Source organism: Lygodium microphyllum, chromosome 27, assembly GCF_053477565.2.
Source record: "Lygodium microphyllum isolate KBCC chromosome 27, Lygodium_microphyllum_v1.1.10, whole genome shotgun sequence".
Lineage (NCBI taxonomy): Eukaryota > Viridiplantae > Streptophyta > Polypodiopsida > Schizaeales > Lygodiaceae > Lygodium > Lygodium microphyllum.
The window spans coordinates 80,071,129-80,098,418 of NC_141161.1; the positions used below are offsets into that span (position 1 = coordinate 80,071,129).

Sequence of the window (27,290 nt, forward strand, 5' to 3'; positions counted from 1 at the left end):
GTCCTTCCGGACATTGTTGCTCCCTGGCTGGTGATTGTTTGCTCTACTCCAACTATTCTTTCTGTCTGATTTTTTTGAATTGGTTATGTAATAGGTTGTTCTAAGAAGCTTGCTCACATCTTGTAAATCTCTACAGTGACAGTGTGAGAGAGAGTGAGTATGCTAACTTGATGGTGTGATGATGTAATAGCATGTAAGAGATACAGTGAGAAGGTTGACGTGATGGTCTCATGTAAATATTTACTACTTAATTCAATTATCTTCACGAGAGAGAGAGAGAGAGAGAGAGAGAGAGAGAGAGAGAGAGAGAGAGAGAGAGATCGATCTATTAATGTCTCTTAAATGCCAGAATGGCCTATGAGACCATAAGCAAAACAATTGGTATCATCATCTCTCATCAGAGAAGAAGAGATAGAGATAAATTTATGTGTAGGTCTACATGGTAGATCGGGATGAGAAGTATGGAAAACTGAAAAGTCTCAAAAGGCTGAAAAAACTAGGTTTAAAAAGATTGAAAGAGTGTAGAGTATCTCTCCCTCAGTCTATGGAATCTAACAAGACTCTGCAAGCTACCTCTGATTGAGTCAGCGTGCCAATCTGCATCTGTAACAGGCAATCATGATGCAAATGTGGCGCATATGGGCATGCCTATGTCGCAGAGTAGGTACTTAGGGCGTCGTGCTCTGCGTAATGCTGTAGCTTTGTCAACTATGATGCCATCTGATGATGTCTCTCGATGACGCCTATCAGTAGGAGATGTAGTGTTTGGGGTGGCAGCGGCTTGGGGTTTAGCTACACTGAGAAAGTCTGTAACTGCTCTTCGAAGGGGTGGATGAGGCAGGGGTTGCCTCCTATACTGTAACAATTTTGCTCTGCACCATTGGAGCTCCAATAAGAAAAGACCCAAACATATTTGGTCCTCATATCATAGTCCATCACCCGTCTTAGTGGTCCAAAGCCCTCCTTAAAGAGTCAATGATAGCGGCCTCGGATATCATAGTATACAGTACATCTACAAATGTAGTGCTCCGTTTTGGCTCCCATCCACAAAGCTGGCACATTCTCTCATTGGTTGTAATATGGCTCCATCAGCCAGTCTCAATCAAGAACTCATGCGATGAGGTGCCAATTTGACCAAAAGCAACTCGGAGTCCACGAGAAAGTTGAGCATCCATGTATCTCGGCCTCACTGTGAAACCATCATGAGAGAGTTGCAAGAAGTGGCATTGGTACTGTGCCATTTTCGTGCCTAATGGGAAAGGGGGACATGGACCAAGTCCTTCCTGTCTCCACTTTAGTGATATCTACTCTAATCACGCTATTCAGCTCTACACGACTGAGACTCAAAGCAGGGCAATCAAGGCTGTAATCAAACGGTGGCAGTCCATCTGTACTCATGCCATGTAAGTTCAGCCACGTGCTCATATGTGCATACCAACAATGTCTATCTCCCTCTGTTGCAAGCCGTCTTGAAGACTCTAAGGCTAGTCTAGGGAATCGGTCTTTAGGAAGCTGCCATATCCTCTGGAGGAAAGTAATTGCTTGGGATAATGCCTCAGCTACCATGGGTGCAGCACCCAATTGTGCTCGGATGATCTCTTGTGGTATTGAGGGTTTTGCCCTTATCAGACATGCTATCATCATGGCCAGCGGTCTTTCCATATGTTCCCAACCATGATAATGTTGTGCTTTGGGTCCATCACAGTCCATAAGTGGCATCTGTCTAGTATGATAAAGGCTTGGGCCCCAAATGGCTGCCCCATAGAGTAGTGTGGGAATAACTAAATTGTCAAAAAACCACAATTTGGTACCACACTCTTGAAACTGTATGTGTGCACATTGCTGCTCTAGGGTACCCAAAGTTGCATTTGCCTTTGAAGTTGCACCACACCCTTGAAACTATATGTGTGCACACCTCCCCCATCCGCTGCCAGCGTAACCTGATATCCACGGCATCCAACACCTCCCCAACAGCCAAAACAACCACCCAAAACACCACCCAACAGGGTGTGTCCCGTTTGGCTGCAGCCAGCGTGCTCCTTTGCCCCGCCTGTCATCCTGGGACACACCTCTTACATCCGTTGCTAGCGTAACCTGATATCCACGGCGTCCAACACCTCCCTAACTGCCAAAACAACCACCCAACCACTTTCCATCTCACCATCCCTGTCCATCCCACCATCCCTGGATCCTCTTCCCCCCCCCACCACTTTCCATACCCAGCATCCCCCTTGATCCACACCCGGTTTAGGTGCTCCCCTCCAGTCCCACCTCCCACCCTGCCACAGGAGGTGATGAGCCACACACACCTACTTTTCCCTCGCACCAGCAGTCCTCCCCTTCCCATACAGCCACAAGCTTATCCACCCTTGCCGCCCGTCACTCCTTCCCGAGACAGGCACATCTGTTGCCACAAGAGTTCTTCCGCAGTGGCCCATGGTCCTACCTGAGACTTGTGGAGCGCAGAGAGTTCCCACTACCTCTAGAGGTGGGGATCTTCATGGTTCGTAAGTCAAGGAGGGGCAAGCTCCATCTACTAGCACCATCGGATGGACCAAACTATGCATTTTTTCTTCTGTCCTCTCACTCATTAGGGGAGTGGATGACTACATAGATAGAGGAGAAGGTGAAGAGTCAGGTGACGGATCACATCTCACACTGGATGGGAGATGAATAATTAGCATTGTTTGGACAGCAGTGGCCTGGGTGCATGATGGATATTAACTAGTGGGCTGGTCTCGAGGTCCCACACTTGAGCATTATCTTTCGAGCCCCTCCACAGTGGAGAGGTGCGAGGGACGTGATCGAGTAGCCCCTGGCACAGGCAGCCCGTTTCTACCAGTGTACCGAGTCACGACTCTTAGCATGGTTGACAGATGCATTGATAGTATCATCTGGAGCATCTATCACGCCTATGGTCTGGCGGACGGCCTCCATGGGGGACTGGAGTTCGCCGTCCAGACCGACGGCAAAGCGTACTTGCACATCTTACAGTTTCTTCTCCTCATCAGCAGCCTCCACACTGAATAGATGCCTGTTCGGTCAGTCACAGGTTTCCCCATGAGTTTACACCTAGCATCTTGGAATGTGAATAGCCTCCACTATAGTGGGGTACGTGGTTCCAGGAAGTTGATTGTTTGGCAGGAGCTGCAGCCTGCCCTAGCCGGACAGATCGACATCTTGCTTCTATAGGAGCACAAGCTCACCCCGACCCAGGCTAGCGGGTAGGAAAGGTGCTGTTGGACAGCTCGCACACTTACTGGGAGTACGCCATAGGTGCCCACAGCAGGAGTGGAGGCGTATGCACCTCTATTGGCCCAAGTCTCACCGCCTGGGTACGAGACCACTGGACGATAGTGGCAGGGAGGGTTCTATGGGTCAGATTGGATATTGGTGACTTGTGCCTTGGAGTCCTCAAGGTCTATGCCCCTATGGAGGCTAGGACACGCATCAGGTTCTCGGTGGAGATTGCAGATGGAATCCAAGAGGTAGATTCCTGGATCGTTGGAGGAGACTTCAACAATATGGAGGCTTTGTAGGACTAGCAGGGCAGAGGCAGTAACTACCAGGGCATGGTTGGGGAGGAGCAGGAGGCATGGGAGGTCTTTTTGCTAGGAGTCCGAGCAGGCGATGCTTCGAGAGACACTACCTTTCACAGAAGGGAGAGGTCATTGGACTTCTCTTGGGGATAGAGGCGGCTAGGTGGAGTTCTACTGAAGCGGTCGGACAGGTTTTATGTGGGAGAGTGGGGAGGCTCTCGTGGAGGCCAGATTGAGTAGTTGGCAGGCACCACATTGTTCGATCACTGCCTGGTTATCCTGACACTTGACCCCCCAGCATCCGCCCTAGACACACGATCCTGTCGGATCCCTAACTCGATCTATAGGAGGGAGGAGGTGACGAGACAGATAGAGCAGATTTGGACTAGAGAGTGGGGCAGGAGGGACTGGATAGCAGAGGAGGTTGTAGAGGTCCTAGCAGAGTCGAGAGGAATCTGCCAACAGGCAGCCATACAGACCAGGCAACAGAGTTGGGAGGAGAGAGCACTCTGGCGGGACCTTGCAGCCACACAGAGATTATTGCAGGAGGCACCATGGGACACCACCCTCCACGCACAAGAGGTGTGCGCGCGAGCAGCGATTGCTGGCATAGAGGACAGTCCCTCGAAGTTCTCTTTCCGAACCTCGGTAGCCTTCTAGGCGCGGAAGGGAGACACGATGTGCAGAGAGTTCTTCCAGGTGCCACAGCCTCGCACAGCAGGAGAGTAGATATGCAGCCTCCGAGATCAGTATGGGAGGACCCGTTCTAGGCTAGACGAGGTGATGGAGATTGCCACCAACTATTACACGTGCCTTTTTCAGCAGGAGACAACTTCAGCTAGAGGACAAAGATGTAGACAACATGTATGGGATCACATCTCGTTCCTCGTCACAGAGGAGATGGGATGCTCCCTCCTAGCCCCCTTGACGGAGAATAAACTAGAGGAGGCTTTCCATACACAGGATGGGCAGAAATGCCTGGGGGAGGATGGGCTCTCTAAGGCCTTCTTCACTACCTATTCAGAAGTGGTGAAGGACCCTCTACTTATGGCCTTTCACCAGATTTTCACCTCAGGACAGATGGGCAACCTTCTAGGCGCGGAAGGGAGACACGATGTGCAGAGAGTTCTTCCAGGTGCCACAGCCTCGCACAGCAGGAGAGTAGATACACAGCCTCCGAGATCAGTATGGGAGGACCCGTTCTAGGCTAGACGAGGTGATGGATATTGCCACCAACTATTACACGTGCCTTTTTCAACAGGAGACAACTTTAGCTAGAGGACAAAGATGTAGACAACATGTATGGGATCACATCCCGTTCCTCGTACGAGAGGAGATGGAACGCTCCCTCCTAGCCCCCTTCACGGAGAAGAAACTAGAGGAGGCTTTCCATACACAGGATGGGCAGAAATGCCTGGGGGAGGATGGCCTCTCTAAGGCCTTCTTCACTACCTATTCAGAAGTGGTGAAGGACTCTCTACTTATGGCCTTTCACCAGATTTTCACCTCAGGACAGATGCCAGGGAGTCTCTTGGCAGGTCTCATCAGTCTTCTCCCCAAAGGGGGAGACCGAATGGAGCTTTCCCAACGGAGACTGATCACCTTATTGTCAGTGGTCTATATGGCCCTGACAAAGATGATTGGTAGGCGACTACGCTGTGTCTTTCCAGATATCATCAATGCACTCATATAGGCTTTGTCCAAGATAGTGAAAGAAGCTTCTTAGAAGGAAGAAGGACATTCGGGTCAAGAAGAGTAAAAATACCTCACCTCGAGTGAGGCGGATAAGGAGGAAGTCATCTCCCTCAGCAACTAGCAACTCCCATGATTACTCAAGTTCCTCATCCTCCTCCTCATCTTCTAGTTCCTACCCTCTTGGTTCTAAGTCTCGTGCAATCCGCAAACGGACAAAGAGGAACCATAAGAGGAGCAAGATTAAGAAGACTAAAACTTTAAAGTCTAGGGATAAGGACATAAAGTTTGACTCTTACTCTGGTAAGAGAGATCTTGCTAAGGCATTAGCCTTTGTCAGGCAATTTGAAGTTGCTTTTTTTAATGATAATTTCTCAGAAAAGTCCAAGCTCAGGCATGTAGGCATGCACTTGAAAGACACCGCTAGCAATTGGTGGTTGATTCTCATTTTGGAGGGAAGGAAACCTACGACTTGGAAAAAGTTCAAAAAGAAGTTTTATGCTCAGTTCTTGCCTCCTGATTTTAAGAATGATGTCAAGAAGGAGTGGGATTGGCTAGGCCAGCAAGAGTATGAGAAGTTATGTGGACAAGTTTTGGTCTACTCTTCTTAAGGTTACTCCTTTCATGGAGATCAACGATGAAGAGAAGAAAATGAAGTTTGAAGCTGGCCTCCTTTCTCATTTACACTGAACCATGAAGGTGTATCCACATGAGACCTTATCTCGCATGATGGAGTGGCTCAGCACAGTGGGCAGAGACTGGCCGTACTACTCTTGGATTTCAAGAAAGCTTATGACAGGGTGGACTGGGATTTCCTAAAGGGCACCATGGTGAGGTTGGGATTCCCCCAGGCTTGGATTATTGGGGTCTTTGCCAAGTACAGATCGGCCACCAGGAGGGTTCTCATAGGTGGAAGGCGAGGGGAGGAGTTTCGGTCGGAGAGATCGGCTCGATAGGGTTGCCCGCTAGCCCCATACATGTTTCTACTCTTCGCAGAGGCGATGTCTCACTTCCTTAGCTTAGGTGTGAGTGGATTACGCGGCCTTCGACTTCCAGTAAGAGAGGAGATTGAGTTGTTAGACTCAGAGTAAGTAGATGACACAGCCCTCTACATAGAGAACGATGAGTTGATGCTGGAGAGAGTGAGGCTTGCCCTTGACGTATTCTGCTCTGCAGTGGGAGCAAAGATCAACTGGCGAAAGTTAGTTGGTTTCCTTACAGAACCGGACTCTAGCACGGAGTGGGGCGTCCACCTGGGATTTAGATGGGTGAGCAGAGGGTAGACTGCCCGGTACCTAGGGTTCCAGGTGGGGCTTAACATCACTCCTGCCCACCAGAAGTTTCTTCCCGTCCGTGTTTCTATTCGGAGGAAACTGACCTAGTGGAGCATGGTCCGCCTCTCACTAGACGGAAAGCCCTGGTGGTCAACCAAATCCTTCTAGCAACGGCCTGATACATAGCTTCATGGTTGTGCTTCTCCTCATTGTGCGTAGTGCAGCTTGGCCGGCTAGTGCGGAATTTTCTCGGGTCAGGGTTTGATGGTTCCAGGGACTCCAAGGCCAAGGTGGCATAGGCGACCATCATACGACATAGGTCAGAGGGAGGACATGGGATCATAGACCCAGAGTATCAGAGTATGGCCCTCTTGGGCAAGCTAGTTGTCTTCGGTCTCACACCAGGCGGGCAGACCTGGAAGGTCTTATTGCAGGAGGGCCTTGCAGGATTGTAGACCGAGGCTTGGTGGTGAGTGGAGGCTGTCCTTGAGACGGATCTTTATGTCAGCCCAAGTCACCTCCCCAGATCACTTTCTCTTCGCAGCTTACTCAGTGTGTGGCAAGGACTTTGTAAGGCCCTAATCCAGAGGCCCCCAGGCTGCTAGGAGGAGATAGACCGTCAACCGGTGATCTGGAACCTTCCGGTCAAAGATCGGGAAGGGGCATAGATAGGTGAGCGTCCCCACTTCCAGTTGCCTAGGCGGGAGGCGCCGGCCCAGGTCGTACCATCAGGACATGGTGGGAGGTGTACAAGATGGTGGACGAGGAGGTGTTGCAACAAGTATCAGGTTGCCAGAGAGGACTGGAGTTGAGGAGAAGGTAGATCGATGCAGCAATACCTCCGAAGTGGCTTGCTCCCCCGATACGCCGTCGTGGTTGCTTGGTATTGCCCAGAAGTGCTAGATATGGCAGTGATTACGTAGTGCATGTCTCTCATGTGGGAGATTCTATGGTTGTAGTTACGCAGATACCATATGCATTGTTATGGCATTGTCGCCTAGGCCATGTACGACACACTGAGATGGATGCTTTATGTGATATGGGCTTACTGCCTGCTTTTCCCCATGCTACTTGCCCTCATTGTACTCATGGTCCATGCAGAGCGTCTTTGGCTTATGGCGATCATGTGAGGCATGCTCCTCTAGATCTAGTCCATGTTGCAGTATATGGAACTATGCCTTCCAAGTCACTTGGTGGAGCGTCGTATTTTGTGACCTTCATGGATCATGCTACCCATCGTGTTTGGGCTTACCCTTTGGTACGGATTGAGAATCTTGTTACTATGCTTGATGGGTTTATGGATTGTGCTGGTAGCAGGCCTAGGTGCTTGCGGATGGATTATGAGAGCTATGCTATCTCTCCTAGCTTACGGATCTCTTGTCACCAGTATGGCATTGGTTTCTTATGCCCCCAGTACTATGGGTTTGCTCATGATATGTGCCTGGCCTTACAAGCGAAGGTTGCTGCTATGCTTATCACAGCTGGATTGTCTTATGGCTTTTGGGCTGAGGCCCTTATGACGGCAGTCTACTTGGTTAACAGGACGCTGTGCTTGACTTTGGACAGTATTACACCGCATGAGGCATGGAGTATATTTGGCTACTAGGCCACTGTCAGTATGCCACATGAGCCTATGTCACGGAGATGTCTTCTCCTTGGTTATGGAGATGGTGACTTTATGGCCTACAGGTTTTGGGATTTGGATGCCCAGTAGGTTCTACGCAGCTGTCATGCTGTCTTTTATGAGACGTAGACACCTCTCAGGCCTCTTGATGCACGTTCAGTGCGCTTTATGGCTGATTCTACAGCCACATGTCAGTCTTCCGCTTCGCTGAGGCCGCATACTGTTTTGAGACCCTGTCTGACTTGTGTTCGGGATGTTGGCCCTCTTTCAGTGATTGACTCTGGAGAGTTTGGATGCTCTCCGCTGTCTTGTATGCGCCACGCTGATGCTATGCGCTACTTTGATGATGATGATGTACAACCTTGCACTCATGAGTTGTGTTGGATTGCTCCGTTGTATGGAGCTGCGGGATCACTTGCCTCCTGGATGTCTTGGACTCGGAGACACAGCTCGCTTTCCCATTGGTCGTTGGGTGAGATGTCATGATTCCTCACCTTGTCTCTTTTCTTTTGTTTTGTTTTTTCACTCCTTGGCCCATTGGCCTTTTAGTGGGAGGTTGTTGGGGTAAAAGGCCCTTGGGCCTCCCCGTGTACAGTGACCGCCCATATTCTTTATTCATATATATATGAAAGTGTAATAAGGCTGTCATAACGTTGTTGACAGCACCTACATTGTGTGTGCTCTTCTCTCCCGCATCTCCTGCATCCCTTTCAGGCCACAAAGAGGTCCTCCATAGAGTCCTCTTGCACAACAGGTTGATGAGCATATCGAAGACATTGAGGGAATTCTAGTAGTAAAGAACAGGATGACCTCCTCTTTCACGGAAGGAGGAGAATGAACGCAACACCTTTTTTGTATCCACTGTAGTAATGATGGCATCACTCTCTTCAAAGTTGCTGCAGTTATCTTGATTTTGTTGCACATATTCTCCAAGCAATTTGTTGGCAAATTCCAAAAGATGCTCCTATTCCAAGTCTTGGTTGTCATCCCACTGTCTTGCTGCTTGGGCGTAGGACAAGGTTTGACCCATCTCTGCAGCATGAGGCAATGATTGTGATTCCCCACAAGGCAATGCATTTGTCTCTTCGACTAGGGAGACCTCAACACACTTGGAATGTTTCACAAGGGGCTCAGCATGTTCCGTGTTAAAGTTCAAGATCATTTGATCCTCATCCATGTGCGACTGAAAGGCATCTACCACTGCATTATTGAAGGCATCTGCACAGAGATCTCCTTGCATGCGGTAGGGTTTTCTGCAGAGTGGTGTTGCTGCAGGTCTGTTTGGCTTGAACAGCAGTCAGTGGACTGCCCCTCTGTCAGGAAAGTCATCTGGTGCAGTCAATTTGTCGCCCCTCAACAGGGTCGTCATGGTAGATTCACTGCAAGGTTGTGGCAGGTCTAATGATCCCATGGCAGCACAGGTCACACTCCAAGCAAGGCTTGCAGGCACAAGGCTACAGGCCCCATGAGCAGGGTAGGTGTGCAGGAAATGCACCCCAAACATGGCAACTAGATAGTGCGCGCCTCTCCACAGGAGATCATGTCAATCTATGCAGGTCGTGTGAGTTTGTTCACGTCTGTTTGTGCAAGCTATATCAATCTAGTCACGCTAGGTAGGTCCCATGTGCAGGTCATGTCTGCTTCTCTCACTTCTTCCACTTGTTGCTTTCCCTTGTTGTCACCAGAACTGCAGTCAAAGGACAGACTTGTGTCCACTCCCTGTCAGCACCAGACTTGTTGCTTGTCCTATTGTCCTGCTGCCCAGCCACACATGAACCTGATGTCGCCACTCAAGGAGCAACCAACACCTATGAATGGTGCTTGACGAACTCCACACACACACACACACACACGGCCTTTAAGCACTGCAGTGTATTTAGCCTGCACTATCACTATTCACTGCCTAAAGGCTGAAAGCTTGGAGTCTGAACTCTAAACTTTGAACATTGAACATAAGACCTCTCTCTCTCTCTCTCTCTCTCTCTATATATATATATATATATATATATATATATATATATATATATATATATATATATATATATATATATATATATATATAGGTGAAGCTTAAAGGGGGAAATTTTGAATTTGGAAATTGAGGCTTTGCTGTAATAAAAAGGCAGCAAGCTTTTACAGCCCAATGTTTTCATCTAATACTAACGATGTTAAAATATGTTAATAAAATTAGGGTCAGGTATGATTCAGGTCGAGGGTGTGAATCATACTCGAATCATACTTTCATACTTGTTTGCATTTAACGTTTGATTCACGTATGTAAGAAGTATGCTTAAGGCTGATTCATAGGCAGCTGTACACCTGAATAGAGGCAAGCATATACGTCAACATAGGCACATAGTGTACACAAGGATGATACATCAATGTGAGGTCACATTTAGCTAAACACAGTTACACCACCAAGTATTGTGAGGCTAGAAAAGGGACAGTCTATTAATAGCCTCACTTGTCCAATAGGTTGGTATGATATATCGGCTTCATACCATTTAAAAGTACCCTTTGAACTAAAGTCTAAATTTACTGGATTCTCTGGACTTTAGATCCCCATGTAGACATGAGTGTAATAAGGCTCAATTTTGAGTCCTCCTAATACTCCAAGTGGGTAGAATGAACTTTTGAACTGCTTGGTGGTTCTAGCACCACCTAGGCTAGTAGAGGCACACCACAGACGCAATTGTGCTCCACCTATTAGTAGTCTACCTAGATCAACGAGGCGGTTGGAATTTAGGTGTGTAGACATGTCTGCATGGCCTTAAGTGTTAGGGGCGTATGTGACATGTATTGTAGAAGTGAGGTCTGGGCAAAAGACTAAAGTGGCCCAAATACAATAGTACAATGTGGTTTATAAACTAACCATTAGAGTCTTAAAAAGTAGGCGCTAGGGCATCTGACCATTAAGAGGCGGTTTACAAGGATGAATATATAATTGGAAAACATTACATCCATCTCCTATTCTCACCAAAGCCATGCATGTGTATCAAACCGAACGCCATGATCCATATAAATATTACCCTACATGTGGCAAAGGATCAAGGCTCAAGACGAAGTTTGCATTGCCACTAATAGACATTCTAAAAGGACAATGGTGCAATGCATGAAGATATGATAAAAACCCCATGTCAGAACTTAAAAAACATGGAAAGATCCATAAAACCACTACTTCTATCCATCCTTGTCTTTTCACAATTTTGTAAAGGTATGATGCGTCTAGAATGGGAAAGATGTAGCACATGGAGTCATTACACAGGCAGATGTTTTCATGGATGTCATGCTTTGTTGATGCAAACGATTAACATTAAATACAGTTCTTATCCTGTATTTTCAACTGTCAAGCAAGTGTCTTAAAATGATTATGTTGTGTGCCTGTAAGATAAAGGAAATGTGAATTTACTCAATCTCGTGCACAGAGAGGGCAATGAGGACTCTACGAGTACAGGGACTAATGTTGGAGAGAAGCTGCTATCCACATTATTGACGGAGGTTGATGGTCTTGAACTAGCTCAGGTTGTCTCCGTGTTTTTAATGTTTCGTTTTGTCTCTGCTTGGATTATTTGTTGTATTCTAGTCTAGAACACAATGGTGCACATCCACTCTGACTCTTTTTTTTTTTTTTTTTTTTTTTTTGGGTTTAATGGTTATTTGAATGGGAGCTATAGCAACAAAATTACTGTTTTAATGTGTAGCAACAAAATCTTACTAACCCAGCATTGGTCTCCTTGTTGCCCTTTTACAAAGTTACAATGGTCAATGAGTGTCTGACTTTTGTTATATGTATACATGCTAACCATTTACTCCAAAGGTTTTCAGCTCTCCTCCTAATGAGGTATGCTTTATACATCATGGATGATTCCTTAGCTAAAACAACAGCCATAAAATGCAACACAGCTACTAGAAGAAAATTAGAACTTGCTGAAGCCCCTGAACTTTGACAGTGCCTTGGACTTCATGCACAAATAGTTACTGGAGTGCAAATAACCTCACAACTTTAGGCCAAAAATGAGAAGTAGCTTTGTCAGAAGAGAGAGGCATTTCAAACTGCAATTGCTTATAATTATAAGTAAGTGGCACTGTGAGAGTGCATCTTGGACAGTAGTTAATATTGGTAAACAGGGAGTATTTGAGAAAGAATGAACAAAAGATGTACTACATCTCTAAAAAGCTAGAATGGCCTATGAGCCTAAGTAATGAGTATATCTAACTATGTTGTCTTGAAGTTGAGAACAACACTGAAAATGAAAACAACCAAATATGCTAATATGCTTGTAATGATAAGAACTTCAAACATAGATTACTATCATGCGATAAATCTCTCTCAGTATATGTAATTGATCTGTAGGATCCCAATGTAGTTAATGGAATCTGACAGAAACAATGTACTCTCATCAATGCAAGGATATCTCTCATGGAGTGATCCAAAATGGTGAGTCTGCTGAAAGGAGTTGGCACTCTTTGATGGTCAGCGGCAATGGCTCAGAGCTGTCAAAGGATAAGGAGGTCTGGAATGTGCATGCATGGATATGGGCATGATATCAGCATTGTACATTTCATGGTTTTATGGACAGCATGTATGGGACATTAGTGGGCAGCTAGATGGGCATTGGCCTAGCTTGGGCAGTGCATTTCCTACAGCGGACGGACTGCTCTATTTGGCCGACTTGCCATTTTTTGGGTGTCTTTTCACCTGGCTGACCTGCTTAATCTTTGGTCCATTCTTAGATTATATATAGAACTGCATTCTCCTCCTCCTATATGTCATTGTATCATCTATAGCATGCATGCATCCTGAGAGAGGGAGACTGGGAGCACTCTTGTGGTCTCCATTGCCCATATGGTTTGTACACATTGTAGTCATGCTTCCATATATGGATTCCCATGGCCCGTTATCTCATTCTTTGAGTTCATGTATTCTTGCTTTTTTTCAGTATTACCAGTTGCTTTCTTTTGCTTCCATTGCCTGGCCAACTCATCTTCTTCTTGGGCGACACCATCCAACTACTGGTCGGCCTGTTCTACCTCTGTTATATACTGCTTACCTTGTGTTTTAACTGCTGTTGTATAGCTTCCCCATCAGTTGACTACCTAATTCATATACTCATCACCCTTGTGTTTTCCAGCTGGTGGTGACTTTGATCCTATTTTCTGTGAAAAGAGGGTTAATGTATGTTGGTTGTTGTGTCTAATCACTACACTCCCTTTATGTCCCTTCCTCTTGTATGCTTCTCTTGAATGTTTTGCTTGAACTGTTGAATGTCTGATTTGTGGGCGTAATGCCAGAAATTCTCTCAAAGCCTAACTTCTTTCTTCAGTTCATCATATAATGGCTCCTCAGTGCACTAATATGGGTGACAAGCTCAAAGGCCCTGACTATGTGACTTATAGTGTAGTAATGAAAGCCTTGTTTGTGTTCTATTAGGAGGAGCTTTGGTACCTTGTTTAGGGTTCGATTCCTTGTCCCTGATGACCATCTCATCTTCCTTTTGGTTGGGATTAAGAAAATTTGAGGGAGCAATCCTAAATTGGGACACAAAATGATGTCAAAGCATATGCAGTGCTTCTTTGATGTATCTTGAAGGAAGTTCCACTGGCAGTCACATCCTAGGGGACATCTTGCAAGGTGTGGTCGAAGCCCCAACTTATCTATGGTTAGTTGCAGACCATCTGCTTCAAGTCTACCAATACTATTATACAAACATTCATTCTTCGTGTGTCACAAATCGAGGAGTAGCTTCACGACATGTAGTGAGCTCTACTTGAAGCTCACTTGGTGCGGATTGTTCTCTGCAAGCTTCTTTCAGAGTATTATGGTGTGGCAAATGCATCACCAGCTTAGGTGTCCACGACTCCAGTAAGTTTTCAACTATGAATTCTAAGTTATTGGAGGATGAATCTGCACTCAGGTTATGGGGAAGGTTGCCATCTCATTTTGGCAGCATCCATGAGCGAGCTTTGGCTACTTTAGAGAGGAATGACAAGAAGAAGAAGAAGAAGAAGAAGAAGAAGAAGAAGAAGAAGAAGAAGAAGGGAAAATGCTATTGTGGAAAGAAGGAGCATCTCTGCAAGGACTGTGAGAAGCTAGTGCCTTTGCGGAAGGAGAAGGAGAAGAACGGCAAGGACTCCATTGACTCTTCATTATCCTTAGATTTTGATTCATAGTGACTATGAAATCGATCTTTTAGCTCTAGTGGTGCCGTCATCCCTCACGAATTTGGATGCCAGAGAGGGTGGTTGAGGTGGGGCCTGCAAGCCTCATGCATATGCATGTGCGATGGACCTTGAGCATGGCTTGTCGTAACCATTTGCGTATATAGAGGCACTTATGTTAGGTCTACTTCCTTCATGTGTAAACACACACCAGTGTGTGTTAGCATGCGAACATGCCTTAGTGTGTGTAAGTTTAGGGTTAGGGTTTGAGGTCATTGCTAGGCCTATAAATAGGGCCCTGTTCACAGCCACCCACCCCTCACCCCCACAAGACCCCCAATAACAACACAAACACACAATATAGAATTCCATCTACCATAGCCTGCTGGTCTTCTCTCGAGCTCAGCCCCTGGCCTGTTTTTCTATTGTTGCCCTGCTATCAGGAGGTACTGAATTACTGTGTTTGCTGCAGCTCATCATTGCTAGCAGTTCAGGTCAGTTCTTCTCTAGTTCAACCTGTGTTTTTGTTGCTGTGCAGTCCGCAGCACACCTTCAGCCTGCTGTTGCCTGCTGTTTGCAGCCTTTGTGATCAGATTTCCAGCCTCCAGTTGGTGGTACATGGCTCCAATCAAAACATAGATTTTCTTTCTTTTTCTTTCAATAACTTAGGATTACAGTCCACATCTGCATCCAACACCTAGGATTTTGATCATTTGTTTCAGTTCATAGTACCTTTTCTTTTCGTGACCAAATGTTAGCTATCCACAGGAGAATGTCGCTTTGCACTTTGATTCATTGTTAGCATGAATTCTACCTTTTAACATTGTGCCTTACACCCATCCACAAGTGAGGACATTTGTCTATCCTGGGATGTCTGTGATGGGCATCCCTTGGATAACCACCACCCATCACCATCCCTCGCCATACACTCCTCCTTTAAAAACACAAAAGAAAATCCAAAATCCATTGGTCTCTCAAAAAGGATGTTCATCCTCTGCCTATGCTGTGTCATGACTCACTACATGGGTTGCTTCCATGTAGGGATTCCATTCTTTGCCTACTGTGTCCACATCCCCCCTCCTTGGGCTACCCATGCAAGTACCATGCCCATGCCTAGTCAATGCACACCTACTTTTGGATCCATTGTACGCACATCGTGCATGCACAGTGGCCACTCAGTGGCCACTCCCTAAGTATACTCCACTCTCTACCTACCCACCCTATCTGTCCTATTTCTCATTCAGCGCTACCAATCCTCTAAAACAACAGTGTTTTCCCTTCCCCCCCCCCCCCCCCCCCCCCCAAGTAGCACTGCGACGTGATTGGTAGTTCTCTTAGAAGGGACGTGCAATGGAAACCTCTGGTCAGACGCCGGCACACTCTGTGAGTGCCCCCTAGTCAAACACATTCATGTGGTCCTCTCTGAGGAGCAGCTCTTAGCCGTCCGAGAGCTAAGGAGCTGGAGCTAATGGAAATAGCGATTTATGGTCAGGTAGTAGGACATTCTCTAGCTAAGGCGCAGCTTCGGGACTTGCTTCACTCCACGCTGCGCATCGGCACAACACAGATCGTGGAGGCGGTCCTATTGGGCCAAGGGATCTTCATGGTCCGGCTCAGGTCGACGGACGCAACTCGTGAGTTACTCGCCAATGCACCATATGCGTCCACAAAGGGGGTCATATACATGGTCCCTTGGTACAATGGATTTAGTGTGGAGGCGTTTGCACTCCACAACAGGTTTCTTCGGCACCCGGTCACCCTTCTTTTCCCCGGCGTGGCAATTGAGTATCGCCAGTTGGTGGAAGACTTTGGACGGCTCTTCGGCACTATCCTTCCCGTATCTTTCGCGGATGCACTGACAGTAGTAGGAGTACCAAAGGTACGGGTGGTAGTGAAAGAGGTCAAGAATATCCCAGACTTTCTAGAGATTGAGGCAGGCGGGCACTCCTTTAGATAGCTGGTCATTGTGATTGGGCAACCAGGGCAGCGCCTATGCTGCTACGATTTTTGGCATCAAGCAGCATTTTGTACGCGTTTCGGAGCCAAGGCGGCTCTGCCGACAGGCCTGCAGGTGGACGCCGACGGCTTTACTCGGGTCCAGAGACGACAGAGGGAGATGGCAGAGGGAGTGCAACTAGCTCATCAGACCCAGCCTCGTCAACAAGGTACAGGTGGGCGAGCGACAACCCCTCGGCAGAGCACTCCAGAGCCCCTCCCTATCCATCCCACCCGGCAAGACCGCAACCCCCACATCCTTTACCCGCGCCACAAACCGCCTGGCTTGAGTCCCCTTCCCCCCCAAACACCCCATGCATCTCTGTTCATCCCACCGTCCCTCGATCCTCTTCCCCTCCACCACCGCCCCAACCGAGCACCCCCCCTGATTTGCACCCGGTTCAGGTGAACCCAACAACCAAACCCCCCCCCCCCCCCCCTCGCACCCCAAAACCCACCCCCCCTCCTCCCACAAGAGGTGATGAGCCACACAAGCCTACCTCCTCCACGCACTAGCAGACTTCCCCCTTCCACACAGCCACCAGCCCATCTGCCCCTGCCACCCGCCACACCTTCCCGAGATAGGCACAGTTGTTACCACAAGAGTTCTTCCACAGTGGCCCATGGTCCTACCTGAGAGTTGCGGAGCGCAGAGAGTTTCCATTACCTCTAAAGGTGGGGATCTTCGTGGTTCGTAAGTCAAGGAGAGCTAAGGTCCATCTACTAGCACCACCGGATGGACCAAACTACGCCTTTTTTCTTCAGTTCTCTCATTGAGAGGAGTGGACGACTACACAGATTGAGGAGGAGTTGAAGAGTGAGGTGGTGAATCACATCTCCTAGTGGATGGGAGATGAAGGATTTACATTGTTTGCACAATAGTGGCCTGGTTGCATGATGGACATTAATTGGTGGGCTAGTGCCGAGGTCCCACACTTGAGCATTATCTTTCGAGCCCCCCCACAGTGGAGAGCTGCGAGGGACGCGATCAAGTGGCCCTCGTTACCCGTTTCTACGAGTGTACAGAGTCGCGATTCTCAGCATGGTTGATAGATGCATTGATAGTACCACCTAGAGCATCTATCACCCCTATGGTCCGGCAAAGGGCCACCATGGGGGACTGTAGTTCACCGTTCAGACCGGTGGCAAAGCGTACTTGCACGCATCACAATCTCTCCTTCTCATTAGCAGCCTCCATACTCAACAGATGCCTGTTCGGTTAGTCACAGGTTTCCCCATGAGCTTACATCTAGCATCTTGGAATGTGAATAGTCTCCACTACAGTGGGGCAGGTGGTTCCAGAAGCTTGATTGTTCAGTAGGAGCTGCAGCCTGCCCTTGCCGGACGGATCGACATCTTGCTTCTGTAGGAGCACAAGCTCACTCCCACCCAGGCCCATCGAGTTGGGAAGGTACTTCCGGGCAGCTCGCACACTTACTGAGAGCATGCCATAGGTGCCCATGGCAAGAGTGGAGGCGTATGCACCTCTATTGGCCCAAGTCTTACCGCCTGTGTACAAGACCACGAAATGATAGTGGCAGGGAGGGTTTTAATAATCAGATTGGATATTGGGGACTTGTGCATTGAAGTCCTCAATGTCTATATGCCCCTACGGAGGTTAGGGCACGTAGCAGGTTCTGGGTGGAGATCGCAGATGGACTCCCAGAGGTGGACTCTTGGATCGTTGGAGGAGATCTCAACAACTTGGAGGCTTTGGAGGACCAGTAGGGTAGAGGCAGAAACTACCAGGGCATGGCTGGGGAGGAGCAGGAGACATGGGAGGTGTTTTTGTTGGGAGTCGGAGCACGCGATGCTTGGAGAGACCGTACCTTTCAAACGAGGGAGAGGTCGTTGGACTTCTCTTGGGGATATAGGCGGCTACATGGAGTCCTATTGGAGGGGTTGGATAGGTTTTATGTGGGAGAGTGGGGAGGCTCTCATGGAGGCCAGATTGAGCAGTTGGCAGGCACCACGTTGTCCGATCATCGCCTGGTTCTCCTGACGCTTGATCCCTTAGCATCCGCCCTAGACACACGATCCTGTCGGATCCTTCACTCGATCTATAGGAGACAGGAGGTGACGAGACAGATAGAGCAGATTTGGACAAGAGAGTGGGACAGGAGGGACCAGATAGTAGAGGAGGTTGCAGATGTCCTAGCCGAGTCGAGCAGAATTTGCCAAGAGGCAGCCACACAGACCAGGTAGCAGTGCTAGGAGGAAGAGAGAGCACTCCGGCCGGACCTTGCAGCCACGCAGAGATTATTGCAGGAGGCACCAGGGGATGCTACTCTCCACGCACGAGAGGTGCGAGCGCGAGTAGCCATTGCTGGCCTAGAGGGCAGGCGCTCCGAGTTCTCATTCCGAACCTCAGCAGCCTTCTGGGCGTGGAAGGGGGACATGATGTGCAGGGAGTTCTTACAAGTGTACCATGCCTGCACCGCAGGAGAGCAGATACACAGCCTTCAGGAACAGTATGGGAGGACCCGTTCTAGCCCAGATGAGGTGATGGAGATTGCCACCAACTATTTCACGCACCTTTTCCAGCAGGAGACATGTTTAGGTAGAGAACAGAGATGTAGACAGCAGGCGAGGGGAGGAGTTTTGGTTGGATAGATCGTTTTCGACAGGGCTGCCCCTTGGCCCATACCTGTTTCTACTCTTCGTAGAGGCGATGTCTCACTTCCTTAGGTCACGTGTAAGTGGATTACGCGGCCTCCGTCTTCCAGTGAGAGAGGAGACTGAGTTGCTAGACTTAGAGTACGCAGATGATACAACCCTCTACATAGGGGATGATGAGTTGATGCTGGAGAGAGTGAGGCTGGCTCTTGACGTGTTCTCCTCTGTAGCGGGAGCGAAAATCAATTGGCGAAAGTCAGTTGGTTTCCTCACAGACCCAGACTCTAGCACAGAGTGGGGCGTCCACTTGGGATTTAGATGGGTGAGCAGAGGGTAGACCGCGCCCGGTACCTAGGGTTCCAGGTGGGACTCGACATCACTCCTGCCCAGAAGTTTCTTCCCGTCCGTGTTTCTATTCGAAGGAAACTGACCTAGTGGAGCATGGTCCGCCTCTCACTAGCCGGATGAGCCCTGGTGGTTAACCAAGCCCTTCTAGCAACGACTTGATACATCGCCTCATGGTTGTGCTTCTCCTCATCGTGTGTAGTGCAGCTTCGCCGACTAGTCCGGAATTTTCTTGGGTCAGGGTTTAATGGTTCCAGGGACTCCAAGGCCAAGGTGGCATAGGCGACCATCATACGACATAGGTCAGAGGGAGGACTGGGGATCATAGACCCAGAGTATCAGAGTATGGCCCTCTTGGGTAGGCTAGTTGTCCTCGGTCTCACACCAGGCGGGCAGACCTGGAAGGTCTTATTGCAGGAGGGCCTTCAGGACTGTAGACCGAGGCTTGGCGGTGAGTGGAGACTGTCCCTGAGATGGATCTTTATGTCTGCCTAGATTACCCCTCCCAGATCACCTTTCCTTTGCAGCTTACTCCGCGTGTGGCATGGCCTTCGAAAGGCTCTAATTGAGAGGCCCCCAGGCTGCCAAGAGGAAATAGAACGTCAGGTCCAGGTCAAAGATCGGAAAGGGGCACAGCTAGGTGAATGCCCCCACATATAGTGGGTTGGGTGGAAGGTCGGCCTGGCTCGTACCATCAGGACATGGCGGGAGGTGTATAGGATGGCGGATGAGGAGGTGTTGCAGCGAGTATCAAGCTGCCAGAGAGAAGTGGAGTTGAAGAGAAGGGAGATAGATGCAACAGTACCTCTGGAGCGGCTTGCTCCCCCGTTACGAGAGCTGCCGAGGGAAGTATTGGCAGCTAGGTTTTCAGCAGTAGGCATTCCCCTTCAGGTGGCAGGTAGAGTGGGTGGCGCCGCGCAAGGGATTTTCTTCGTCATTTGGTGGGGGGACGTCTGGCCCTTGACAGAGGGCAGCAAGATGAGGGGATTGCCACACTTTCGTGGAGGAGGATTCGGGTGGTGGGCTTTCAGGGGAAGACATGGCGGCTGGACCCCTATGTTTTCTGGAAGGAGCTCACGGATTGGTGCCTTTGGATTTGGGAGGGCAGACCACTTGATGAGCTGGGGTGGGATCTAGGAGAGTGGCTATGGCCGGTCTCTGCGATCGCCAAGAAGCCATGCAGGTTCCTAGAGTACACTGACAAGATTGGTAGACAGGTACTGATGCAAGAGGATATGGACTTGGCGCCGTCAAGCAGGCACTGGGTGGAGCACAGCATCACGGAGGCCTTCTAACGGACCTTCTAACGTGGACTATGGGATAGCTGGAGGCCGAGGAGGGTGTCGTACTTCTTATGGCTGGTGGGACATGGAGGCTTGGCGGTGGGAAGTTAGCTTTCCCAGATGCAGAAGGAGGGAGGTTGTATATGTTGCACATAGCAGCCTTTGGAAATCCCAAAGCACTGCATTTGGTCATGTGAGGAGGCGCAACTCGTGTGGAGAGGAGCATGCCACATCCTTCACCGTATAGCATGCAACCTTGGATGTATCTCATGGGGAGCTTTTTGTTGGCAAGCAGTGAGCTAGGGCTGTCACCCTCTGTATGAGGCGGAGATGGAGGACACAATATTCATTATCGAGGTAGGATCATGCGCAGTGGTCGATTTGGAGGCTCTATCCATCCGCCAGGTACTGGAGCCCACAACAGATCGCTCGGAGGTATGGGAGATCATAGGAAGTCTTACTAGATGGCATATCTGGAAGGCGCGGTGTTAGGAGGCTTTTGGCGGAGAGAGGCTTTGAGCACATGCGACCTTAGCAGAGCTTTGGACCTCCATCATCCACTCCCTCTGCGGCCGATGGAATCAGGTGCAGGGCGAGTCCAAGGCTCATGAAGAGCTCGAAGGTCACTTCATGCGCACTTGGGGTGGCTAGGGTGTATTCTTAATGATGCAGGCAGGCAGCCCGAGTTGGCGATATACCCCCCCGCCCCCCCCCCCCCCCCCCCCCCCAAATGGTTTCTTGCCCCCATCCCCCGCAGACCGCCTTGATAGGCTTGTACACATGATGTATTGGTGACTTTGCATCAGCTCCAGCTAGTCTGTTGAGCATGAGTCTGTGTTGTAATCAGTTTTTTTGAGTAATATAATCAGCCACATTTTACTTGCAAAAGAAAGAGAAAGTCATTCGTCTAGAGTTAATGTGGACCTTCGATTGGCTCACCCTCACTGTCAATGGAGAGCTCGAAATTCCATAGCCAATGTTGAGTTATTTCAAGGATTGGTTCTTTAGTACCATTCTCAATTACGACACTTTCTCCTTGCATTTGAGTGTTGGAGTCATCCCCTTAGCTGCTATGCGACGAGAGATTGAACTTGAAGTATCAATCTCGACTTTGAGCAGCAAGAGTTTTCTATTAAGGAAGGGGATGACAAGATGACTGAATAATATAGGTGGTTACATGTGGAGTTCTCAGCGAAGTTAGATGACAATCATGTTATACAAGTTGCTTGGAAAATACTTCCACTTTATCCCATACATAGTTTTGTTATCCTACTTGCCAAGCGTCTATGAGTTCGATTGTCAATTCGTGCATTATGGGAGGCTGCGCAATCAAGTCCACAAGAAGTCCTCGCCACATTCTTATTCAGAGATGGGTCTAGTTATCTCTTCTTCGCAAGGGAAACCCGAAGGTGGTAAGAACTCTCAAGACATGGAAGGTAGCACAAAACAAGGGTTATTCCCCTTCCTTGGACGGAAACAAAGAACTAAAATCCATCTAGCGACAACTTCTCAAAACTTAAGACAACAAAATGAACTATAATGTATGACTGATGAATCATCTATAATTTGAAGAGTAGTAAAGACTAACATCAAGAATAGTGGAACAAGATGCATAATCAGTAAAATCAAGATGCAATGATACATGTAACTATGCCATATGAATAATCTGTTCAAACTTCAAAGTCCAGTGAGCATTGATCCTAGGACAATTATTTGGCTAATAAGTGTCGGTGATGATGCTAGGGACTAGCATTAATTAATTTGCCAGTATAAGGGTCAAGAGAGGTTGGGGGCTACTTTAAGTTGCAAATGGTCTAGCCAATTTACTTATGGATGGGCAGGGTGAGAAGGGTTGAATTTAATTTTTAGGATTATTTACTTCTTAAAATAAATGAAATGATTGGATAATGTTGAAAAATGGGTTTAGAAGGTTGGCACTTGGCGAAAATGCCCATGCAAATTGAGAAAACATTTTGGAGGGTTGGGTCTCCACTATTTAGTCAGTTTACAGCTTTTGGGGAGAGAGAGAGAGAGAGAGAGAGAGAGAGAGAGAGAGAGAGAGAGAGTGTGTGTGTGTGTGTGTGTGTGTCTTTGTCATGACTTGTGTACCTTTTTTGTGGTTTCGTAATGAGATTTTACACACGATGGCTTACAGCCATCGTGTATCTTGTAATCATGTAAACTTGTACCTTTTTTCGTAATTAATACAATTACCTTTTATGAAAAAAAGAGAGAGAGAGAGAGAGAGAGAGAGAGAGAGAGAGAGAGAGTGTGTGTGTGTGTGTGTGAGAACTGAATGGGAGATGGCATCTGTTGTGCCATTTTGACTGTTCGCATTGACTATGTGACGGCCTGCACGCCTGCGTTTTCCCGTCGACATCTAGCATGTAGGGCAGCGGCGGGCTCTGGACGAGCGTGAGGGAGAGAAAGTGGGCGGCGACAGATTCTGGACGAGCATGTCTGAATCGGAGGAGGCTCATGCGTTGTTTTCCCTTTTCCCCTTTCCAGACCAGGACAGGGTCATGCCTGACCTGCTTGCATACGGTGTCCTTTTCCCTGCGGTTTTAGTATTCACTGTTGATTTGCACCTTGGCTTGATGATGGTTCCTCCTACCTTTCTGCAGCCCCCGATTGAAAGACAGAAATAGACTGTCCACTGTTTCTGCACCTAGTCAGACAGTTTCCATGCAGTGCCTGAAGGAGCCAGTTCAGCTCAGTTCTGACTTCGCCAATCAGGGTTCAGAAAGGCATTTGTGATCAGCATTTGGTTCTGCTATGGTGAATCTGCAAGAGTCTAATGACATTGATATGGCCTTTCTTGATCAGCATATTGGGCAAGGGAATGACAAAGATTTGGCAGACTCGGATGGTGATTGGTCGGCTGAAGAACTCAGACTGTTGTTGGATGGTGATGAGATGGGCAAATGTCATAGGATGTCGGTTGAAGAACCGGTCTTAGGTTCATGTTTCTTGCTCACAGTCTGATGGGTTTCTTCAGCTCATGCTAGCCACTGCTAATCATCTTATGTTCGATTATGTCCATGTCAGTGAGGGTAAAGCTAACTCTTTACCAGATGGGGATCAAGTAGTTGCAGTCATGGGAACTGGCCTGGTCTTACAATAGATTGCTGCTTTCCATGAGAGGGCAGCCATATTTTACTTTACTGGAAGGACTCCTTTAATCACTAGAATTCGTGCTTGGTTGCAGTCCATGCTTGTCAGTATTGAATAGTGCCGAGATGATGCTTCAAGGCGTATGCAGGCCCCTCTGGTTGAAGAGATTTATGATGGACTGAGGGGGTTCTTTGAGGTTCTTTTTCATTCTGTGGAAGTACGGGTTCTTATTATGCAACACATTCCTTTGTTTATGGATGGGCAGCTTAGTTTATATGGTCCCTTGGAGGCCCATGGCCGAGTTTAAGGAGGTGGTGAGAAAGACATGCCCAATTTGGGTGGAGATGGTTGATTTCCTTGCACATCTTTGGGGACTCCTCCCTCTAGTTTTGAGAACCCTTGGGAAGGTTTTGGTGGAACCTTGGTTGGCTTCCCGCAATAGAAATAGGGCATGTATGCTTTGGGATATAGGGAAACCTAGCCTGCCAAAAATTCGTTTTGAGGTTCTAGGGTTGCAAACGTTGGTGTATGAGTTAAAGTAGGGTACTTTTGTTGGACAGTGTTCCAGATGTGGCTGATTGGGCCATTTCATTTCAAAATGAGAAAAATTTTTGAGGTAGTGCAACGCTCTATGGATCTTGACATGGAAATGCAAGACCACCATCCTTAGCAGATGCTTCAGGAGCTAGTAGCTGATAACATGGCCGTGATGATGGCAAGAAGGATGTTTCCCACGTTGGTTTGGAGCATGATTCGCTTGCAGTTGGGCGGAATTTGTCTTCTTAGGAGGATTCTGGGATCACTGTGGTTCGATGTAATGCCAGACAGGATTCTTGTTCGACTCTTGCCCACCGATTGCCACCCCCAATCACTCAGACCTTTCAACGTAGAGATAGGGGGTTTTATATGAAACCTCAATCTTCGCGTGCTCCAATAATGGAAGATAAAAGGACTTCTAATTTTGCTTTGCGCTTTGATGCGCGTGGGAGGCTTGTACCTCCTTAGGATGTTTTTCATTCCCAACAACTGCAGTTTCCTTCCTGTGCTTCGCTTGCAGGTTTGCAAAGGGCAAATCTTGTAGATGTTATTCGAAGTGAAATGGAGAGATTCGAGGAAGCTAAGGCTATTGATGTAAAAGGGAAAGGGAAAGCGGTGGTTCAGTATTTTTTCTCATTTGTGATTGATCATGAAAATTGCTTTATGGAATGTGAAAGATATTTCTTTAGGAAGCAAGGAGTATCAGTTGTGGAAAGTTGTGTTAGTTGGAAATTTGGATGTTTTTTGTACTGTGGAGCATAAATAGCACGCTTTGGCTGGATCTTCTTATGTATATAAGGATTATGTAGTCTTCTTTAGTGGTCGAGCTCCGCATAAATCGGGAGTTATATTGGTTGTCAAATCTTCCCTGCAACCATTGTTTGTTTCTCAGGAGCCTTGCAGCCGATTTGTGATTCTGAAAATGACTTATGACGGAGAGGTTTTGTGGCTCGTGGGCATGTATGCTCCTCCTATTGCACGGGAACGTCGACAGCTTTGGCATGACTCGCATTGCCTTGCCATGGCCCGCTGTCAAGGCTTTGTCATGGGTGATTTAATGCATGCGTGTCTCGGGATCAGGTAACTTCTCAGCATTCAGTCATGGATGGTCCTAAGCGACAAGCTTGGGATGCTCTCGTAGTGGTGTCTTTGAAACAAGACATGTGGTCCTGGATGTATCTTAACAAGCCGGATATACTTATCGTTCTTTTCAGCATCGAAATACCTAGGCCAGATCTAGGCCTAGCCTGCAGCTTAGAACAACCTTACTCACTCGACGTTGGTCATATTCCTCTAGAAAGCAATTGCCATGCATCCAGGAGATATTGTCTGATACCTTTTAAATTTCTTTATGATTTATGCAAATTGTGAATGTCCATGTGCTCAAATAATTAAGAAAATCAGCATTTGTGCACATGTGGAAAACATTTCTTTCAATGATTTCGATTATTGCTCATATGCGGCGTTGCATGAACCTAGCACCGAGAAACCCTCGTGCTACTAGATCCTTAATCTTTAGTTATCGACCAGCCTAAATGGTATGCATAAAAACCAGTAAGCTTTTCATCATTTCATTCAGCATTTAAACACCTTTTTATACACTCTACCCCCTTATCTGTTTAGGTTGTGCATGGTGCATAGGCTTAGGGTTCATTTTCCATGTTAATAAGGAAGATTGTGTTGTGCACAACACCTCCCCGTCCACCAACCTGTACACCTCCCTCAAGGTCCTAATGATGCGTGCCCGGCCAGCCTCCCAACCAGCCCATTAGATGTGGGGGCACTCGCCAATCCGTACCCCCTCCTGATCTTTGACATGGGGGTTCCAGATTACCGGCTGACAGTCTTTCTGCTCTTCGCAAGCTGGGGGACTCTGAATTAGGGCCTTACAGAGGCCCTGCCACACAAGAAGTAATCTACGTAGGAAGGGGGATCTGAGGGACGTGATCTGGGATGTCCTGAAGATCCATCTCAAGAATGGTCTCCAATCCGTGCCACTGTACTCTTGGAGACCCTCCTACAGTAGGACCTTCCAGGTGTGCCCTCCTGGTGTGAGACGGCGGACTACAAGCTTGCCCAAAAGGTCCATACTTTGATACTGTAGGTCAAGATCCCAAGTCCTCCCTCTGACCGATGCTGGATGATGGTCGCCCACGCCACCTTGGCCCGAGAGTCCCTGGAATCGTCCGACCCGGCCCAGAGGAAATTCGGCACTAGGTGGCGAAGCTGAGCAACATAGGATGAGGAGAAGCACCAACATGAGGCGATATTGCTAGGAGGACATGGTTGACCACCAGGGCTCGGTCCGCTAGGGAGAGGCAAGTAGTACTCCAATAGGTCAGCTTCCTCAGAATAGAGTCGAGGACTGGGAGAAACTATTGGGGGCGGGGGTGATGTCAAGTCCCACTTGGAACCCTAGGTAGCGGACGGTCTGCCCTCTGCACACCCATTTAAATCCCAAGTGGACGCCTCACTCCGTACTAGAGTCCAGGTCTGTAAGGAAACCAACCGACTTTTGCCAATTGATTTTTGCTCCTGTTGTAGTACAAAACACCTCGAGAGCTAGTCTCACTCTCTCTAACATCAACTCATCGTCTTCTATGTAAAGTGTTGTATCATCTGCATACTCCGAGTCTAACAGCTTTGTCTCCTCTCTCACTGGAAGTCGGAGACTGCGTAATCCACTCACACGTAATCTGAGGAAGTGAGACATCGCCCCTGCAAAGAGTAGGAACAAATACGGGACCAGTGGGCGGCCTTAACGTACCGATCTCTCCAGCTGAGACTCCTCCCCTCTCTTGCCACCTATGAGAACCCTGCCGGTAGCCGATCTTTAGAGTGCAGAGACCCCATGGATCCATGCCTGGGGAAGCCCAACCTCTCCATGGTGCCCTTCAAGAAGTCCCAGTCCACCCTGTCATAGGCTTTCTCAAAATCCAGGAGTAGTACAACCAATCCCTAACCATTGTGTTGGGCCCACTCTGTCGCCTTAAAGAAGGTAAAGACATTGTCCAGGATGATCCTATCTTGGACAAAGCTTGTCTGTGTGTCATGAATGATGTCTGGAAGCACGGGGCGGAGTCACCTATCAATCATTTTGCCAATGTCTTAT

The 27,290-nt window shown here is 48.1% G+C and overlaps 1 protein-coding gene across 7 annotated transcripts in view; it reads left to right on the forward strand.

Annotated features, from left to right (window-relative positions):
* Positions 1–27,290, forward strand: part of CDC48B (cell division cycle 48B) — a 205,885-nt gene that overhangs the window by 115,485 nt on the left and 63,110 nt on the right. For all 7 annotated transcript variants that reach the window (XR_015689157.1, XR_015689158.1, XM_087669709.1 and 4 more), the window contains one exon: positions 11,555–11,651. Coding sequence is in view for 5 of the 7 variants with exons in the window: in XM_087669709.1 (XP_087525835.1) it covers positions 11,555–11,651 (97 nt within the window). In the remaining 2 variants the exon portion in view is untranslated. The remainder of the gene's footprint in view (positions 1–11,554; positions 11,652–27,290) is intronic.